Raw genomic sequence first — 21,932 nt, forward strand, 5'->3', positions numbered from 1 at the left:
ACTGTGCAGTAACAGATTATACAGTAATACCCTGAACAGTGACACATTGTGCAGTAACATTTTGTACAGTAATACCCCAAACAGTTACACACCATACAGTAACATATTATACAGTAATACCCTGACCAGTAACACACCGTACATTAACATATTGTACAGTAATACCTGAACAGTAACACACTGTGCAGCAACATTTATACAGTAATACCCTGAACAGTAACACACTGTACAGTAACATATTGTACAGTAATACCCTGAACAGTAACGCGCTGTACAGTAGCATATTGTACAGTAATACCCCGAACAGTTACACACCGTACAGTAACATGTTGTATGGTAATACACCGAGCAGTAACACACCGTAGAGCAAAAATTGTACAGTAATACCCTGAACAGTAACACACTGTACAGTAACATATTATACAGTAATACCCTGAACAGTTACACAATGTACAGTAACATATTGTGCAGTAAAAACCTGAAAAGTAACACACTGTACAGTAACATATTGTATAATAATACCCCGAACAGTTACACATCGTACACATATTGTACGGTAATACTCCGAGCAGTAACACACTGTACAGTAACATATTGTACAGTAATACTCTGACCAGTAACACACCGTACATTAACATATTGTACAGTAATACCCTGAAACAGTAACAACTGTACATTAACATATTGTACAGTAATGCTCCGAACAGCAACACACTGTACAGTAACATATTGTACAGTAATACACTGAACAGTTACACACCATGCAGTAGCATGTTGTACAGTAAAGCCCCGAACAGTAATACACTGTACAGTAACATATTGTACAGTAATACCCTGAACATTAACACACTGTACATTCACATATTGTACAGTAATACCCTGAACAGTAACACACCGTACATTCACATATTGTACAGTAATACACTGAACAGTGACACACTGTACAGAAGCATATTGTACAGTAATACCCCGAACAGTTACACACCATACAGTAACATGTTGTATGGTAATACTCTGAGCAGTAACACACCATACAGTAACATGTTGTATGGTAATACTCTGAGCAGTAACACACCGTACAGTAACTTATTGTACAGTAATACCCTGAACAGTAACACACTGTGCAGTAACATATTATACAGTAATACCCTGAACAGTTACACAATGTACAGTAACATATTGTATAGTAATACCCTGAAAAGTAACACACTGTACAGTAACATTTTGTACAATAATACCCCGAACAGTTACACACCGTACAGTAACATATTGTACGGTAATACTCCGAGCAGTAACACACCGAGCAGTAACACACCGTACAGTAACATATTGTACAGTAATACTCTGACCAGTAACACATCATACATTAACATATTGTACAGTAATACCCTGAACAGTAACGACTGTACATTAACATATTGTACAGTTATACTCCGAACAGCAACACACTGTACACTAACATATTATACAGTAATACCCTGAACAGTGACACACCATACAGTAACATATTGTACAGTAATATCCCAAACACTAACACACTGTACAGTAATACTCTGAACTGTAACACACTGTGCAGTAACATATTATACAATAATACCCCAAACAGAAACACACCGTACGGTAACATATTGTACAGTAATACCCTGAACAGTAACACACTGTAGAGTAATATATTGTACTGTAATACCCTGAACAGTAACCCACTGTACAGTAACATATTGTACAGTAATACCCTGAACAGTAACGCACCGTGCAGTAGCATGTTGTACAGTAAAGCCCCGAACAGTAACACACTGTACAGTAACTTATTGTACAGTAATACCCTGAACAGTAACACACCGTACAGTAACATATTGTACAGTAATACCGTGAACAGATACACACTGTACAGGAACATATTGTATAGTAATACCCTGAACAGTAACACACCGTGTAGTAGGATGTTGTACAGTAAAGCCCTGAACAGTAATACACTGCACCGTAACATATTGTACAGTAATACCCCGAACGGTAACACACTGTACCGTAATACCCTGAACAGTGACTCAACATACAGTAACATATTGTACAGTAATACCCTGAACAGTAATGCACCGTAAAGTAACATATTGTACAGTAATACCCTGAACAGTGACATACTGTACAGTAACATATTGTACAGTAAGAAACTGACCATTGACACACCATACAGTAACATATTGTACAGTAATACCTCGAATAGTAACACACTGTACAGTAACATATTGTACAGTAATATCCTGAACCGTACCACTGTGCAGTAACATATTATACAGTAATACCCTGAACAGTTACACAATGTACAGTAACATATTGTACTGTAATTCCCCGAACAGTAACACACTGTACAGTAACATATTGTACAGTAATACCCTAAACAGTGACACACTGTACAGTAATACCCCGAACAGTTACACACCGTACAGTAACATATTGTACGGTTATACCCTGACCAGTAACACACCGTAAAGTAACATATTGTACAGTAATACCCCGAACGGTAACACACTGTACCGTAATACCCTGAACAGTGACTCAACATACAGTAACATATTGTACAGTAATACCCTGAACAGTAATGCACCGTAAAGTAACATATTGTACAGTAATACCCTGAACAGTGACATACTGTACAGTAACATATTGTACTGTAAGAAACTGACCATTGACACACCATACAGTAACATATTGTACAGTAATACCTCGAATAGTAACACACTGTACAGTAACATATTGTACAGTAATATCCTGAACCGTACCACTGTGCAGTAACATATTATACAGTAATACCCTGAACAGTTACACAATGTACAGTAACATATTGTACTGTAATTCCCCGAACAGTAACACACTGTACAGTAACATATTGTACAGTAATACCCTAAACAGTGACACACTGTACAGTAATACCCCGAACAGTTACACACCGTACAGTAACATATTGTACGGTTATACCCTGACCAGTAACACACCGTAAAGTAACATATTGTACAGTAATACCCCGAACAGTAACACACTGTACAGTAACATATTGTACAGTAATCCCCTGTACAATATTTTCTCATTCCCTGTCTGTTGGTCTGCCCAACAGCTAATGAAATATCGTACATTCCTGTGCTCCCAAGTTTGGCTGTATTGTCTGTCCAACTTGGGTAGCTGTCCAGTATGTCCAATGTCACACAAGTGTAAGTTAAAATCGTCAGTGTGAATTTCTTAATGCCTGACACAACTGGTTGGTTTCAAAGCTTTACAGTAAACAGTAAGGTCAATGCAGAAGATTTTGTTTATTCTACTTTAGTTTCCTGAACTTACCTCAATCTGTGGCCAAATGGTCAGTGTAGACATTCTGGGTCTATGTTTCTCCCTTTCAAAAAAAAACCATCAGTCCATGAAAGTTTCAGGTATTAAACTCAAATGGTACAAATGGATAGTTCATGTTTTACCAAACCATAACACAAGCGACTAGTTTAAAGAAGTTGTTGGTAGATTTGTATAACCACATTATTTCTGCCCAGGAACTATAACCCACCCCAAGGTATGTAACTCCCACCCCAGGGACTGTACCTCCACCGCAGAGACTGCACCCCCACCCCAGGGACAGTGACCCCCACCCTAAGAGCTATAACCCCCACCCCAGGGATAGTAACTCCCCACCCCAGGGACAGTAACTCCCACCCCAGGGACTGTAACTTCCACCCAAGGGACTGCAACCCCCACCCCATGGACTGTACCCCACGCCAGGGGCTGTTACCCCATCCCAGGGGCTGTAATTCCCCACCCCAGGGACAGTAGCTCCCACCCTAGGGACAGTAGCTCCCACCCCAGGGACAGTAACCCCCACCCCAGGGACAGTAGCTCCCACCCCAGGGACAGTAACTCCCACTCCAGAGGCAGTAACCCCCACCCCAGGGACAGTAACCCCCACCCCAGAGACTGTGACCCCCACTCCATGGCTGTGACCCCCACCCATGGACTGTGACCCCCACCCCAGGGACAGTAACTCACACCTCACCGACTGTAACCCCCACACCAGGGACAGTAACCCCCACTCCATGGGCTGCAACCCCCACCCCAGGGACAGTAACCCCCACCCCAGGGTCTGTAACCCCGCCCCAGGGACTGTAACCCCCACCCCAGGGACTGTAACCCCCACCCCATGGGCTGTAACCCCCACCCCAGGGACAGTAACTCCCACCCCAGGGACAGTAACCCCCACCCCAGGGACAGTAACCCCCACCCCAGGGTCTGTAACCCCACCCCAGGGACTGTGACCCCCACCCCAGGGACAGTAACCCCCACCCAATGGAATGTGACCCCCCCCACCCCAGGGACAGTAACATCCACCCCATGGGCTGTGACCCCCACCCCAGGGACAGTAACTCCCACTCTAGGGACTGTGACCCCCACCCCAGGGATAGTAACTCCCACCCCAGGGACAGTAACCCCCACCCCATGGACTGTACCCCCACCCCAGGGACAGTAACCCCCACCCCATGGACTGTACCCCCACCCCAGGGACAGTAACCCCCTCTCCCCCCAGGGGCTGTAACCTGCATTAGTGGCCATTCCATAATCAATGGTTTGGTTGATTCCGCTATTTTCTGGTATTCCAGTGAATCTCTTGGAGTTGAACTGGAGATTTGTAATGTAGGAATGGGTGGAGGCCATTCAGGCACTTGCCCCTTCACTTCTAGCCTCTTGCAGAGCCCTCATTTTTTGTTGTACCACCATTGGAAGCCATTCCTTCAGATACCTGGACCCTAAACTCCGGAACCCCCCCTCCCCCTGGGTGATTGAGCTGTATCTCAACCAGAAAGGGACATTTCAAAGGGAATTTGCCAAGGAACGGGATGGGGGTGGGGTGGGGTGTAGAGAAATGAGGAGAATGGTTTATTTACCGAGTGTGTTGTGATCGGGAAAGTGTTGGCTGAGATGGGAGCAGACGCAACTGGATCTTCCAGAGAGGGATTGAGTAAATATTGGGAACAGGGTCTGCACCACCGAATAACTGCCAAAACCTTTCTCCTTTCCCATCAGTGCTGGGACAAAGTCTTGTTTTATAAAACATCAATCACACAGTCATGTTCAATCAGTTCTTTATCTTGGTGCTGAACTATTGCTTCTCCAGCATTCAGACCCTCAAAATAAAGTAACATCGAGATTAAAATGATTTGTTATGCTCAGTGAATCCTTTTCATCCCTGGACCAAAGACTCCTGGAGTCACATATCAGACCAACTTGCACTGCCACTGCAGAGAGAATCATCAGGATTAATCTGACGAGACAGTAACGGAACAACTAATATTGTGCAGCTACTTCAGAATTAAATGCAGTAATTTTATGTGTATTCATTTTTATCAAACATCCGAAGTAGCTTATCAGTTCACACTAGAAACATGACAGGTTTACTTGAAGCACAAATGTATTTTATAACACTGTCACGACTTTCTGAGGAATGAACACTTACAACTAATGTATCAAATCACATTAACACTAACATAAACCTGACTTATTAACCAGCCTTGTAGCTGCCTGCTCTTGTAACCACAGGAGATTAGATTAAATTACTTACTTACAGTGTGGAAACAGGCCCTTTGGCCCAACAAGTCCACACCGACCCGCCCCCATCCAGACCCATTCCCCTACATTTACCCCTTCACCAAACACTACGGGCAATTTAGCATGGCCAATTCACCTAACCTGCACATCTTTGGACTGTGGGAGGAAACCAGAGCACCCGGAGGAAACCCACACAGATACTGGGAGAATGTGCAAACTCCACAGTCAGTCGCCTGAGGCAGGAATTGAACCCGGGTCTCTGGTGCTGTGAGGCAGCAGTGCTAACCACTGTGCCACTGTGCCGCCTGGCCAATCCAAATGTCAAATGATGGAATTTCGGATTATCCAATCAAGGTTTCAAGGTCCCGTAAAAATGTTATCAGTTATCCAAACAATCAAATATCCAACCAAATAATCCCAGTCTATCTTGTTCAGATATTCGAGGTTGTTCTGTACTTGTAGGAGATGGTGTTGTAGGAGATGGCGGTGTTGTAGGGGATGGCGGTGTTGTAGGGGATGGGGGTGTTGTAGGCGATGGCGGTGTTGTAGGGGATGGGGGTGTTGTAGGGGATGGGGGTGTTGTAGGGGATGGGGGTGTTGTAGGGGATGGGGGTGTTGTAGGGGATGGGGGTGTTGTAGGGGATGGCGGTGTTGTAGGGGATGGCGGTGTTGTAGGGGATGGCGGTGTTGTAGGGGATGGGGGTGTTGTAGAGGATGGGGGTGTTGTAGGGGATGGGGGTGTTGTAGGGGATGGGGGTGTTGTAGGGGATGGGGGTGTTGTAGAGGATGGGGGTGTTGTAGGAGATGGCGGTGTTGTAGGAGATGGCGGTGTTGTAGGAGATGGCGGTGTTGTAGGAGATGGCGATGTTGTAGGGGATGGCGGTATTGTAGGGGATGGGGGTGTTGTAGGGGATGGGGGTGTTGTAGGGGATGTGGATGTTGTAGGGGATGGCAGTGTTATAGAAGAGGGTGGTGTTGCAGGAGATGGCGGTGTTGTAGGGGATGGGGGTGTTGTAGGGGATGGCGGTGTTGTAGGGGATGGGGGTGTTGTAGGGGATGGCGGTGTTGTAGGGGATGGGGGTGTTGTAGCGGATGGCGGTGTTGTAGGGGATGGCGGTGTTGTAGGGGATGGGGGTGTTGTAGGGGATGGGGGTGTTGTAGAGGATGGGGTATTGTAGGGGATGGGGGTGTTGTAGGGGATGGGGTATTGTTGGGGATAGCGGTGTTGTAGGGGATTGCGGTGTTGTAGGGGATGGGGGTGTTGTAGGAGATGGCGGTGTTGAAGGGGATGGGGGTGTTGTAGGGGATGGGGTATTGTAGGGGATGGGGTATTGTAGGGGATGGCGGTGTTGTAGGGGATGGCGATGTTGTAGGGGATGGCGGTGTTGTAGGGGATGGCGATGTTGAAGGGGATGGGGGTGTTGAAGGGGATGGGGGTGTTGTAGGGGATGGCGGTGTTGTAGGGAATGGGGTATTGTAGGGGATGGCGATGTTGAAGGGGATGGGGGTGTTGAAGGGGATGGGGGTGTTGTAGCGGATGGCGGTGTTGTAGGGGATGGGGGTATTGTAGGGGATGACGGTGTTGTAGGGGATGGGGGTGTTGTAGGGGATGGCGGTGTTGTAGGGGATGGGGGTGTTGTAGGGGATGGTGGTGTTGTAGGGGATGGGGGTGTTGTAGGGGATGGCGGTTTTGTAGGGGATGGCGGTGTTGTAGGGGATGGGGTGTTGTAGAGGATGGCGGTGTTGTAGAGGATGGGGGTGTTGTAGGGGATGGGGGTGTTGTAGGGGATGACGGTGTTGTAGGGGATGGGGGTGTTGTAGGGGATGGCGGTGTTGTAGGGGATGGCGGTGTTGTAGGGGATGGGGTATTGTAGGGGATGGGGGTGTTGTAGGGGATGGCGGTGTTGTAGGGGATGGGGGTGTTGTAGGGGATGGGGGTGTTGTAGGGGATGGGGGTGTTGTAGGGGATGACGGTGTTGTAGGGGATGGGGGTGTTGTAGGGGATGACGGTGTTGTAGGGGATGGCGGTGTTGTAGAGGATGGCGGTGTTGTAGAGGATGACGGTGTTGTAGGGGATGGGGGTGTTGTAGGAGATGGCGGTGTTGTAGGGGATGGCGGTGTTGTAGGGGATGGGGGTGTTGTAGGGGATGGGGGTGTTGTAGGGGATGGCGGTTTTGTAGGGGATGGCGGTGTTGTAGGGGATGGCGGTGTTGTAGAGGATGGCGGTGTTGTAGAGGATGGGGGTGTTGTAGGGGATGGGGGTGTTGTAGGGGATGACGGTGTTGTAGGGGATGGGGGTGTTGTAGGGGATGGCGGTGTTGTAGGGGATGGCGGTTTTGTAGGGGATGGCGGTGTTGTAGGGGATGGCGGTGTTGTAGGGGATGGGGGTGTTGTAGGGGATGGCGGTTTTGTAGGGGATGGCGGTGTTGTAGGGGATGGCGGTGTTGTAGAGGATGGCGGTGTTGTAGAGGATGGGGGTGTTGTAGGGGATGGGGGTGTTGTAGGGGATGACGGTGTTGTAGGGGATGGTGGTGTTGTAGGGGATGGGGTATTGTAGGAGAGGGCAGTGTTGTAGGGGATGGCGGTGTTGTAGGGGATGGCGGTGTTGTAGGGGATGGGGTATTGTAGGAGAGGGCAGTGTTGTAGGGGATGGCGATGTTGTAGGGGATGGGGGTGTTGTAGGGGATGGGGTATTGTAGGAGAGGGCAGTGTTGTAGGGGATGGTGGTGTTGTAGGGGATGGCGGTGTTGTAGGGGATGGGGGTGTTGTAGGGGATGGCGGTGTTGTAGGAGAGGGCAGTGTTGTAGGGGATGTGGGTGTTGTAGGGGATGGGGGTGTTGTAGAGGATGGTGGTGTTGTAGGGGATGGTGGTGTTGTAGAGGATGGCGGTGTTGTAGGGGATGGGGGTGTTGTAGGAGAGGGCAGTGTTGTTGGGGATGTGGGTGTTGTAGGGGATGGGGGTGTTGTAGAGGATGGTGGTGTTGTAGGGGATGGCGATGTTGTAGGGGATGGGGTATTGTAGGGGATGGCGGTGTTGTAGGGGATGGCGGTGTTGTAGGGGATGGCGGTGTTGTGGGGATGACGATGTTGTAGGGGATGGGGTATTGTAGGGGATGGCGATGTTGTAGGGGATGGGGGTGTTGTAGGGGATGGGGGTGTTGTAGGGGATGGGGGTGTTGTAGGGGATGGCGGTGTTGTAGGGGATGGCGGTGTTGTAGGGGATGGCGGTGTTGTAGGGGATGGGGTATTGTAGGAGTTGGCGGTGTTGTAGGAGAGGGCAGTGTTGTAGGGGATGTGGGTGTTGTAGGGGATGTGGGTGTTGTAGGGGATGGGGGTGTTGTAGAGGATGGTGGTGTTGTAGGGGATTGCGATGTTGTAGGGGATGGCGATGTTGTAGGGGATGGCGATGTTGTAGGGGATGGCGGTGTTGTAGGGGATGGCGGTGTTGTAGGGGATGGCGATGTTGTAGGGGATGGGGTATTGTAGGAGAGGGCGGTATTGTAGGAGAGGGCAGTGTTGTAGGAGAGGGCGGTGTTGTAGGAGAGGGCAGTGTTGTAGGAGAGGGCGGTGTTGTAGGAGTTGGCGGTGTTGTAGGGGATGGGGGTGTTGTAGGGGATGGGGTATTGTAGGAGAGGGCAGTGTTGTAGGGGATGTGGGTGTTGTAGGAGAGGGCGGTATTGTAGGAGAGGGCAGTGTTGTAGGAGAGGGCGGTGTTGTAGGAGAGGGCAGTGTTGTAGGAGAGAGCGGTGTTGTAGGAGTTGGCGGTGTTGTAGGGGATGGGGGTGTTGTAGGAGAGGGCGGTATTGTAGGAGAGGGCAGTGTTGTAGGTGAGGGCGGTGTTGTAGGAGTTGGCGGTGTTGTAGGGGATGGGGGTGTTGTAGGGGATGGTGGTGTTGTAGGGGATGGCGATGTTGTAGGGGATGGCGATGTTGTAGGGGATGGCGGTGTTGTAGGGGATGGCGATGTTGTAGGGGATGGCGGTGTTGTAGGGGATGGGGTATTGTAGGAGAGGGCAGTGTTGTAGGGGATGGCGATGTTGTAGGGGATGGCGGTGTCGTAGGGGATGGTGGTGTTGTAGGGGATGGGGTATTGTAGGAGTTGGCGGTGTTGTAGGAGAGGGCAGTGTTGTAGGAGAGGGCAGTGTTGTAGGGGATGGTGGTGTTGTAGGGGATGGTGGTGTTGTAGGGGATGGCGGTGTTGTAGGAGAGGGCAGTGTTGTAGGGGATGGCGATGTTGTAGGGGATGGTGGTGTTGTAGGGGATGGTGGTGTTGTAGGGGATGGCGGTGTTGTAGGAGAGGGCAGTGTTGTAGGGGATGGTGGTGTTGTAGGGGATGGCGGTGTTGTAGGGGATGGTGGTGTTGTAGGAGAGGGCAGTGTTGTAGGAGAGGGCAGTGTTGTAGGGGATGTGGGTGTTGTAGGGGATGGCGGTGTTGTAGGGGATGGCGGTGTTGTAGGAGAGGGCAGTGTTGTAGGAGAGGGCAGTGTTGTAGGGGATGTGGGTGTTGTAGGGGATGGGGGTGTTGTAGGGGATGTGGGTGTTGTAGGGGATGGCGGTGTTGTAGGGGATGGCGGTGTTGTAGGGGATGGTGGTGTTGTAGGGGATGGCGGTGTTGTAGGAGTTGGCGGTGTTGTAGGAGAGGGCGGTGTTGTAGGAGAGGGCAGTGTTGTAGGAGAGGGCAGTGTTGTAGGAGAGGGCGGTGTTGTAGGAGAGGGCAGTGTTGTAGGGGATGGCGGTGTTGTAGGGGATGTGGGTGTTGTAGGAGTTGGCGGTGTTGTAGGAGAGGGCAGTTTTGTAGGGGATGGGGTATTGTAGGAGTTGGCGGTGTTGTAGGAGAGGGCAGTGTTGTAGGGGATGTGGGTGTTGTAGGAGAGGGCGGTATTGTAGGAGAGGGCAGTGTTGTAGGAGAGGGCGGTGTTGTAGGAGAGGGCAGTGTTGTAGGAGAGGGCGGTGTTGTAGGAGTTGGCGGTGTTGTAGGGGATGGGGGTGTTGTAGGAGAGGGCGGTATTGTAGGAGAGGGCAGTGTTGTAGGAGAGGGCGGTGTTGTAGGAGTTGGCGGTGTTGTAGGGGATGGGGGTGTTGTAGGGGATGGTGGTGTTGTAGGGGATGGCGATGTTGTAGGGGATGGCGATGTTGTAGGGGATGGTGGTGTTGTAGGGGATGGCGATGTTGTAGGGGATGGCGATGTTGTAGGGGATGGCGGTGTTGTAGGGGATGGCGATGTTGTAGGGGATGGCGGTGTTGTAGGGGATGGTGGTGTTGTAGGGGATGGGGTATTGTAGGAGTTGGCGGTGTTGTAGGAGAGGGCAGTGTTGTAGGAGAGGGCAGTGTTGTAGGGGATGGCGATGTTGTAGGGGATGGTGGTGTTGTAGGGGATGGTGGTGTTGTAGGAGAGGGCATTGTTGTAGGGGATGGTGGTGTTGTAGGGGATGGCGGTGTTGTAGGGGATGGCGGTGTTGTAGGAGAGGGCAGTGTTGTAGGAGAGGGCAGTGTTGTAGGGGATGTGGGTGTTGTAGGGGATGGCGGTGTTGTAGGGGATGGCGGTGTTGTAGGAGAGGGCAGTGTTGTAGGAGAGGGCAGTGTTGTAGGGGATGTGGGTGTTGTAGGGGATGGGGGTGTTGTAGGGGATGTGGGTGTTGTAGGGGATGGCGGTGTTGTAGGGGATGTGGGTGTTGTAGGGGATGGCGGTGTTGTAGGGGATGGCGGTGTTGTAGGAGTTGGCGGTGTTGTAGGAGAGGGCGGTGTTGTAGGAGAGGGCAGTGTTGTAGGAGAGGGCAGTGTTGTAGGAGAGGGCGGTGTTGTAGGAGAGGGCAGTGTTGTAGGGGATGGCGGTGTTGTAGGGGATGTGGGTGTTGTAGGAGTTGGCGGTGTTGTAGGAGAGGGCAGTTTTGTAGGGGATGGGGTATTGTAGGAGTTGGCGGTGTTGTAGGAGAGGGCAGTGTTGTAGGGGATGGGGTATTGTAGGAGAGGGCGGTGTTGTAGGAGAGGGCAGTGTTGTAGGAGAGGGCAGTGTTGTAGGAGAGGGCAGTGTTGTAGGGGATGTGGGTGTTGTAGGAGAGGGCAGTGTTGTAGGAGAGGGCAGTGTTGTAGGGGATGTGGGTGTTGTAGGAGAGGGCAGTGTTGTAGGAGAGGGCAGTGTTGTAGGGGATGTGGGTGTTGTAGGAGAGGGCAGTGTTGTAGGAGAGGGCAGTGTTGTTGGGGATGTGGGTGTTGTAGGAGATGGTGGTGTTGTTATTGTAGGAGATGACAGTGCTGTTGGATGTTGCAGCATTGTCGTACTCCAGAGGCGGGAGTTAATGCTCGAGAGGCGTGGATTCAAATTCCAACGCAGTGTTTAAATTGAAAAAGAGATCTAGGATTGAAAAGCTGGTCTCAGAGATGGTGCAAAGATAGTAATGTTTTATTTTTCTGTTGACTTATAGAAATGTACAGCACAGGAACAGACCCTTCTGTCCAACTTGTCCATGCTGACCAGATATTCCACATTAATATTGTCTCATTTGCCAGTATTTAGCCCATATCCTTCTTGTCCCTTTCTTTCATATACCCATCCAGATACTTTTTAAATGCTGTCATTGTACCAGCTGCCACCACTTCTTCTGGCAGCTCATTCCATACACGTACCACCCTCTTTGTGAAAAAGTTGCCCCTTAGATCCCTGTTATATCTTTCTCCTCTCACCCTAAACCTATGCCCTCTAGTTCTGAACTCCTCCACCCCAGTGAAAAAACTTGTCTGTTTATCCTATCCATGCCCCTCATGATTTTACAAACCTCTATAAGGTCACCCCTCAGTCTCCGACACTCCAGGGAAAACAGCCCCACCCTATTCAGCCTCTCCTTGTAGCTCAAACCCTCCAACCTTGACAACATCTCCCTCGATTGTGAACTGAAATGGGCAAAACACTGTCATAATGCAAAGAACTGCTGCATGTTTGAAAGCCAGTAACCTGACTCCATTGTAAGCACTGTTTACACAGCCACTGACTCCAGCAAGAGTTGAAATGTAGTTTGCAGATGAGTTGGCACTGAAGAGATGTGTACAAATGGAGATTCAGCCAGCAACAGTTGGTCTATGGACTAGTTACCAGTTGTTGATGAGAAAGGTCTTCTTCTGGCCAACTGTTATGTGATTGGTTCTCAAGTGGCTAAACATTTGGGACTGTTCTCTGCAGTAAAACCCACATTAAGCATGAAGAAACCAATTATTTGTCCCTCATCAGTTATCATTAGCTGTGACTTTTAATTAAAGTCAGAAAGCTCTTTATCAGTGAACCAGCCATCCTCTGCTTCCTGCAAACAAATGAAATTCGCTGGAAAGCAAAGATGGAGGAACAGGTTCTCATCAGCAAATGGATCATCTCAGCAAACTCACTGAACACTGAACTGCCTTCTCAGTCTTTCCCTCCACCCGTAACACCCATGTTTTTATTCCTGCTTGCATCTTTCTGTTTGTGTGTGTGATGTGACGGTTTTAACTGATGGAGCTGATTGTTTGTAACTGTTGACCTGAGGGGAGAGTCTATTGAATTGTATGAAATAATGGTTTTTGTTAAATACAAACCCTTCTGTGCTTTTGTTAGCCCTGGGTCTGGAAGATGGATAAATTGGAGATTTTTACATAATTTAAAAAATCTTTAATTTTCGGGATGACTTGAAGAATAGTGGGGTTTTATTTCCAGCGTGTTACCCCACTGAGTCAGAACGATGGAAACCACAAAACTATTATCACTTGTTCATGTAGGAAGGAAATCTGTCGTCCTTACCTGGTCTGACCTACACATGATTCCAGACCCAAGCGATGGGATTGATTCTAAACAGTCCTCCGAATTGTTCCAGCAACACCCCCACCCCATAAAAGTATAATAACAAGGGATCAGTGTCTGTGCTGTCTGACTCTGTAACTGTAAATACTAGTTGGTCTCGTTATCGACAATGTGCGGTTGAGAGGATCAGAGTTCCAGTCTGTTCACTTGAATGTCTTTGACCAGGGCATTATCCAACAGTATGTGGTCCTTCGGCTGCGCTTTGTAAATGAACGAGTCCAGAGTGTGGGAAGGTGAGATCCAGTCAACTGATCTCATCATCTACCGCACAGAAAAGTCACGAGTGTGGCTTGTATTTGTCACCTTGACCCTGAGTCGAACCACGTGAAGATGGGATGTAATTTCGGAAATCAGTTAACTCTCACTGTGTAAACACTGTGCAGTTTCTGTGGCATAACCAAAGCCTTCTCTCTGAGATTGGTCTTTCATCTTACTGTGTGCTTTTCTCACCAAGTTTCCATGATGTTTAGATGTTTGAATCAATGAGTTGGCATTATGGCTCATCATCCAGGGTGGCACCCTTAGTGGACTGAGGAACAGTCCACATTCAACATGAAATGTTAAACTGGGCCATGGCTATTCAGGCAATTGTCAACATCCTCACTGGTAGAGGAGCATTGTCCTGGCCATATCCTGCAACACAATCTAAGCCAAGTAACTGAGTAATGGCCTGATTGAGATTTCCAGGAGCTTACTGTGATTCCTAATGAAGAGCTTATGCCCGAAACATTGGTTCTCCTGTTCCTCAGATGCTGCCTGACCTGCTGTGCTTTTCCAGAATCACACTGTCAGCTTGCTGTGTGTGGTTTGCCTTCACTCCTGGGATGTGGGTCTCACTGGTGGGCCCAGCATTTATTGCCTGTCCCTAGTTGCCCCTTGAGAAGGTGGGGATGAGATGCCTTCTTAAACCACTGCAGTCCATGTGCTGTGGGTAGACCCACAATGCCCTTCGGGAGGGAATTCCAGGATTTTGACCCAGCGACACTGAAGGAACGGCGATATATTTCCAAGTCGGGATGGTGAGGGGCTCGGAGGGAAACTTGCAGGGGGTGGTGTTCCCATGTATCTGCTACCCTTGTCCTTCTAGATGGAAGTGGTTTTGGATTTGGAAGGTGCTGTCTGAGGATCTTTGGTGAGTTTCTGCAGCGTGTCTTGTAGATGGTACACACTGCTGTTACTGAGCGTTGGTGGGGAGGGGGTGGCTGCTTGTGAGTGTGGTGCCGATCAAATGGGCAATCAATTTTCCTGGAAAGCCCTATGAAGAGAGCACAAAAATAACATCATTGAGTCAAAGCAGTTTTTGAGGAGGTGTCTGGCTCTATATAAATGTGAGTTCACTTTTAGGTATAAATAATTTATAAACATCAACACTCTGAATGTAAATTCTCATTTGGGGTGACCTGACAAAATGAAAATGAGCACAGTTTAATAATTATTTGATGATATTTCATCCATATTCATGATGAATTGCATTTAAAGCACCTTTCTAAATACCCAAGTAATAAATAAAGAAAATATTTACATTTATGTCATGCCTGCATGGCCTCAGGATATCCTCAAGTATTTCTCGGGCTGGTTAGATCCTTCAGCAATCACTGCGACAGTGTTGAAAATGCTGCAGCCACTTTGCGCACCCCCATGTTGTGATAATGACGAGGCTGTGGGTTTTGGTGGATGCTGTTTGAGAGGCAACTATTGAGCAGGACACCTTCCTGCTTCCCCTGCCATGTCAGTCTGAGACAGGGACTCGGTTGAACATCTCATCTGAAGTAAGAGTGTTCCCTCAGTGCGGCCATTGGCAACGTCAGTCTAGATGACATGTTCCTGCCCTTTGACTGCGCCTACCCTGAACTTGCTGTCTTTGCACTGGGTCACCGGCTGACATTGATATTTGAAAAGTGTAAGCCAGACTCCATTAACATACTGATCCTGTTGGTTTCAGGTGAATGTTGGCATTCTCATTGCAGTGACCAGGATCATTTCGAGAATCAGTGCAGACAATTACAAGATACATGGAGATGCAAATGCATTCAAGTAAGTTGCTACATCATTGCTCCCGGTTGTTATATTCCACTCAATGGGAAACAGAACAGGCAAAGTGCTCTAGTGGCTATATTCTTATCATTATCCATTGAGGTGGAAAATCACCTATTACCCTCCGAAAGATAAATGCATGTGTGCGCTAAAAACCGATGAGCTGTAAGGAATTAGGAAAAACTACTAGTCAAGAAGTAAAAGTAATTATAATTCACGAGAGACCCAGCGCTGTCTCTCAGTTGCAAGATATTTTCTTCTGTAAGTAAAAGCCGCCACTAATCAACTTAATTCACAACAAATACCAACTCAAACCTCATCGGCAAGGATGGAGTAGGCGACACAGAAATGTCAGTTGAAAATGTGTTGCTGGTTAAAGCACAGCAGGTTAGGCAGCATCCAAGGAATAGGAAATTCGACGTTTCGGGCATAAGCCCTTCATCAGGAATGAGGAGAGTGTGCACACTTTCCTCATTCCTGATGAAGGGCTTATGCCCGAAATGTCGAATTTCCTATTCCTTGGATGCTGCCTAACCTGCTGTGCTTTAACCAGCAACACATTTTCAACTGTGATCTCCAGCATCTGCAGACCTCATTTTTTACCTTTTAGACACAGAAATGTCAACATTCAAGCAGCCTTCGCTATGATCCAGGAGCACAAGGTGATGCTATTGCTAATGGAATCAGCGCTGCCTGGATGTTATAATGCACTCGCCCTTCAGACTGTGCCCCACACTCTGTGCAGCTTGTGATGTCTTGTTTCTGAGTGATTGAGTTTCTCGCAGGGTTTTGACTCTCAGCTACTGAGTGGGGAGGGCAGGCTGGAGAGGGAATGGGAGGTCTGACTCACTGACCTGATCCTGAATCAGGTCAGGCAGCATCAAAGGAGCAGGAGAATCGACGTTTCGGGCATAAGCCCTTCTTGAGAAATGTCGATTCTCCTGCTCCTTTGATGCTGCCTGACCTGCTGCGCTTTTCCAGCAACACATTTTCAGCTCTGAACTCCAGCATCTGCAGTCCTCACTTTCTACTAGTTGATCTTGAATCAGGGCAAGTGAAGAACCTGTATATCCTTCCATAAGGAAAAGGAAGACCCTGCATTTCAATAGCGCCAATCCTGACCTCAGGAGATCCTGAAATCCTTGAGTGGTTCAGTAATGCTGCAAACACGCCAGCCAAAAGTGCACACAGCAAGATCCCACAAGCAGCATAATCTCCTTTAACTACAGAGTGCTATACAATTTTTTGTTATTTTGCTCAGGACATGGGTATCACTGGCTGGGCCCAGTATTTATTGCCTGTCCCCAGTTGCCCCTTGAGAAGGTGGGGGTGAGCTGCCTTCTTGAACTGCTGCAGTCCATGTGCTGTGGGTAGACCCACAATGTCCCTGAGGGCGGGAATTCCAGGATTCTGACCCAGTGACACTGAAGGAACAGCAACATATTTCCAAGTCAGAATGGTGAGGGGCTTGGAGGAGAACTTACAGGGGGTGGTGTTCCCATGGATCTGCTGCCCTCGTCCTTCTGGATGGAAGTGGTTGTGGGTTTGGAAGGTGCTGTCTGAGGATCTTTGGTGAGTTTCTGCAGTGTACCTTGTAGATGGTACACACTGCTGTTACTGAGTGATGGTGGTGGAGGGAGGGAGTGGATCTTATGGGTGTGGGGCCAATCAAGTGGGGGCTGCTTTGACCTGGATGGTGTTGAGCTTCTCAAGTGTTGCCCCATCCAGGGGCAAGTGGGGAGTACTCCATCACACTTCTGACTTGGACAGGTTTTGGGGAGACAGGAGGTGAGTTACTCACCGCAGTATTCCTAGTCTCTGACCGGCTCATGTTGCCACTGTATTTATATGGTTGGCCGAGTTGAGTTTCTGGTCAATGGTAATCCCAGAAAGCTGCTAGCCAGGGGATTCAGTGATTGTAACAACATTGAATGTCAAGAGATGGTGGTTAGATTCTGTCTTACTGGTTATTGCCTGGCATTTCTGTGGCACGAATGTTACTTTTCAGCCAATCTTCTCCATCCACTTGAGAAGGTCGGTAAAAGATCCTGTTCACTGCCATCTAGGAGAAAGGGGTGGTATACCTGGTGTCCTGGGCAATGTTTATCTGTCAGTTATGAGGACAGCATGGTAGCTCAGTAGTTAGCACTGCTGCCTCACAGCACTGGGGACCTGGGTTCGATTCCACTCTTGGGCGACTGTCTGTGTGGAGTTTGCATATTCTCCCCGCGTCTGTGTGGGTTCCCTCTTGTTTCCTCCCACAGCCTTAAAATGTGCAGGTTAGAGTGGATTAGCCGTGGGTAATGCAGGGTCCCAGGGGCAGGGTAGGCTCCTGTTCAGAGGGGTGGTGTGATCTGAATGATTGTTTCGTACATTGTAACACAGAGTTGCCAGAAAAGTACTTCATTGCATGCAAAGCACTTTGGGACATGCTATGGTTGTGAAAGGTGCTACAGAAATGCAAATATTTTCTTCTTGATAGTTTGTAAAAGACAAAGCATTTCACTCAGGCTGCCGTTAAGTGATCTGCAAAACCCGAGATATAGGGACAACATCCACTGGAGACAGGTTGTTAAGGAGGGGGCTGATCGAGGTTTCTAAAGTTAAGAAGATTTTAATACGGTGAATGTGGTGTGTGGCAGCCAGGGTGTGAGGGTATCATCAGTTACCCCTGGGATTGATGAGGGAGGTTACTGTTGATGTCACCCTAACTTTAAAAGAGTTCACCTTTAAGAATTCCATGGTTTGATATTGACTGTTTTCAAGGAGATTTAATATAATTTTTAAATTTAAAGGAATCAAAGGATAACAGGCAAAACCAGGAATGGGGTCTAGTTGGATGATTAACCATGCTGACCATGCCCCAATTGAATGGGCTGAATGGCCACATCCTGCTTCTAATTTCTGAAGCTATGACTCTGCCTGATTTAGTTAGGTTGCTGGAAATTTACAAGCTGCCCATATACCAAACCCACTGACTTCTGTAATGTTTGTTTATAATGTATAAGCTTAGCTTTCTTGTTTGAGACAGAAGGCTAGCTACAGGGTAATGTCACCGGATGAGTCACACCCTGAACCAGAGTGTCCATGCAGAATCTTTAAACATTTTTAAGGCAGAAGGAGATAGATTCCTGATGACCAAAGGGATGAAGAGTTATGCTGCAGTTATACCGAATCCTGGTTAGACCCCACTTGGAGCACCGTGAGTAGGTCTGGGCCCCATGCTTCGGAAGGAGAGACTGACCTTGGAGGGTAGTACACTGTAGCTTTACAAGAAATTATCGGGATTTCAGGGATTAAGTTATGAGGAGAGATTATACAAACTAGGGCTGTTTTCTCTAGAATTTAGAAGGGTAAGGGGTAACCTGATTGAAGTCTTCAAGATGTTAATAGGAAAAGACAGGATAGATAAAGATAAACAATTTCTATTGGTTGGAGATTCTCCATCTAGGAGCACAGCCTGACAATGAGGGCCAGAGCGTTCAGGAGAGATGTTAGGAAGCACTTCGACACACAAAGGGTGGGAGAGGTTTGGAACTCTCTTCCACAAACAGACGTGGATGTTGGATCGGTTATTAATTTTAAATCTGAAATAGATAGACTTGTGTTCAGCGAAGGTGTTAAGGGGTATTTGCCAAAGGCAGGTATATGCAGTTAGGCCACAGATCAGCCATGGTCTTATTGCATGGTAGGGCAGGCTCGAAGGGCTGAGTGGCCTTTCTTGTTCCTTGTTTATATGTTAGAACCCCAAGCTAATGTTCTGGGGACATGGGTTTGAATCCCACCAGGGCAGATGCTGACATTTGAATTCAATAAAAATCTGGAATTAAGAGTCTAATGATGGCCGAGAACCTATTGTTAATTGTCAGAAAAACCCAGTAGGATCACTAATGTCCTTTAGGGAGGGAAATCTGCCATCCTTACCCAGTCTGGCCTACATATGACTCCAGACCCACAGCAAAGTGATTGACTCTTACTACCCTCTGGACAATTAGGGATGGGTAATACATGCATCACGGCTAGTCCCCATCCCGAGAACATATGAAAACCGTGAACCCATTACATTACTCGATCTCTGAAGAGCGATTCTTATAGAGAATTGTCATCAATATTCAGAGCCAGAACCACTGGGAAGTCCCAGAAGTGACAACACTAGGGTCTGTCACAGAGACAAGAATGCCTGCTGACATTAGAACTCCACCTCTGAAAGAATAGGCCAGTTACTCTCCTTAACAACAATTCAATAAGTCATTCAGTATTGAGCCATCTAAACTTTGTTATTTTTGACCCGGTGTTGTTTCTGAGGTAAGGGAGTGAGAGGTTAATGGTGTGGATCAGTGGGAGATGTCCACCTTTCCTGTTTCCATTTACACCAGCTTTAAAATATATTTTTTGATTGTTTCTATGTCCTGGTGAGGATTCACCAACACAAGACAATGTCAGGCAGCACCAGATCTCCCTACAGAATCATGATTGTTGTTGATGAACAGTGGGAACAGGGTGTCAGCTTCGCTCTCAGCTCCTGGCTCAGGAAGCTGGAAGGTTCCAGGCCCACTCTGCCATTTGAAGCCCTCCATGTTGAGTTGACCAAGTTCAGTGTGGTGGGAGTGGACTCCTTTAGATTCCTGGACAATGTGATGGAGAGACAGATGATGTGTCCCTTCAAGGATCACCCAATGCAGGTGCTTATCCAGCCCCACCCTGTCTGAAAGGACGATCCAATTAATCCTCCCCTGCCCCCACACTCTTGCCCCATTACTCTTGTGGTTTTCCCACTTCAGATCCAATCCCAGTGAAGAATATTCAACGTGTCCCCACTGTCCTTTCAGGCTCCATGTTTAGATCACAACAAGTCGCTGTGGGGCAAGATATTTTCCTTATCTCCACTGGTGGTTCTTTTCCCAATTATCTTTAATCTTGTGAGCCCCCTTCCCCCCGCTTACTGAGCTCCATGCCAGAGGAAACAGTTTCTCCAGATCCCTCTGTCAGAACCCCCTTGTACGTTTGAACGCCTCTTTGTAAATCTTTGTAGATGTGGGACGTTTCTGACCAGTAACTGTCTGATGGTGAATGTTCATTGGTTCAATACATTTCAAAGTAATCTTGAAAAACGGCTTGGAGAAGATGAATGGGCTGTAATAGAGGCACCGTGAAGGTCAAACCCAAAGGCAGTTAATGGTCTCTGTCCCTCTCACCATTTATATTTAGAACTAAATTTATTTGATTGTGATTTGAAAATTATTTCTATGAAATCAATTATAAATGACAAAGCAATGATAAGGAATGTTTGATGAAAATAAATTGATTGTATAATTGAAAGAATGTTATTACAGCAGCTGTGTTTGTAAAGGAACAAAACTGTTAATGCTTCATCTGATAATTATCACAAATTTACCACAGCCTTGGTAATTAGCCAGCACCAATCAGTTGAATTGTGCAGAAGATGTTGGCAAAACTTTTTATTTTCCAAATTAACGGAAGTAAACAGTAATAAACTTTCTGACCTGCTCTTATTAGTTATCTTCAACATTAAATTATGAAGTTCAGGAATAATTGGAAGAGGAAGAGGTCATTTGGCCTGTGGACCCTTCTATCCCAGCCATGTGGACGGCACGGTGGCACAGTGGTTAGCACTGCTGCCTCACAGCGCCTGAGACCCGGGTTCAATTCCCGCCTCAGGTGACTGACTGTGCGGAGTTTGCACGTTCTCCCCGTGTCTGCGTGGGTTTCCTCCGGGTGTTCCAGTTTCCTCCCACAGTCACAAAGATGTGCGGGTCAGGTGAATTGGCCATGCTAAATTGTCCATACCATTAGGTAATGGGGCAAATGTAGGGGTATGGGTGGGTTGCACTTCGGCAGGTCGGTGTGGACTTGTTGGGCCGAAGGGCCTGTTTCTACACTGTAAATAATCTAATCTAATCTATCTGTGTCAGTCATGTTTCTCTGCCTTTGCTGTGTATCTCTCAATAATGTGAAGCCGACAAAATTCTCCATCTCAGGCTTGGAAGCTCACAGTGTTCCCCCAGGTTTTTGGGGTAGAGGTCATCCATCCCAGACTCCCATTAGGGCTTGAGTGAGAACTCCCGGTCATCATCTCCAGACACACCAGACCAGGTCACCATTCCTCCACCGAGCAGCAGAAATACTTTGTCTCTCTCTCTCTCTCTCTCTCTCTCTACAAGCCATTCTCTCTTAATTTTGCATGCCCTAATTCATTCACCGCTCTGAACTGAAGGACGTGCAGGCCCAGCCCAGGTGATGGGGTCAGTTAAGCTGGGTTAATGAGGCACAAGCCGTCCCCTTCTGGTGCAGTAATGTGACAACAACAACTTAATCATTAATAATGTGATAAACCATCAGTGCTCACCTGCACACACCAACATGAAGGAGAAAAAGATAGAAAAGAAATCCATCAGCGCTTCACCAGAGTGTTGCAAAACCAAGTAGGATACCAAGCTATAAAAAGAGATATTAGTTCAGATGGCCAAAAGCACAGA

General features: G+C 47.8%; 1 protein-coding gene across 2 annotated transcripts in view; it reads left to right on the plus strand.

Annotated features, from left to right (window-relative positions):
• Window positions 1–21,932, plus strand: part of adgrd1 (adhesion G protein-coupled receptor D1) — a 299,554-nt gene that overhangs the window by 223,268 nt on the left and 54,354 nt on the right. For both annotated transcript variants that reach the window (XM_060843366.1, XM_060843367.1), the window contains one exon: window positions 15,344–15,435. In XM_060843366.1, coding sequence (XP_060699349.1) covers window positions 15,344–15,435 — 92 coding nt within the window. The remainder of the gene's footprint in view (window positions 1–15,343; window positions 15,436–21,932) is intronic.

Source organism: Hemiscyllium ocellatum, chromosome 24, assembly GCF_020745735.1.
Source record: "Hemiscyllium ocellatum isolate sHemOce1 chromosome 24, sHemOce1.pat.X.cur, whole genome shotgun sequence".
Taxonomy (NCBI): Eukaryota; Metazoa; Chordata; class Chondrichthyes; order Orectolobiformes; family Hemiscylliidae; genus Hemiscyllium; species Hemiscyllium ocellatum.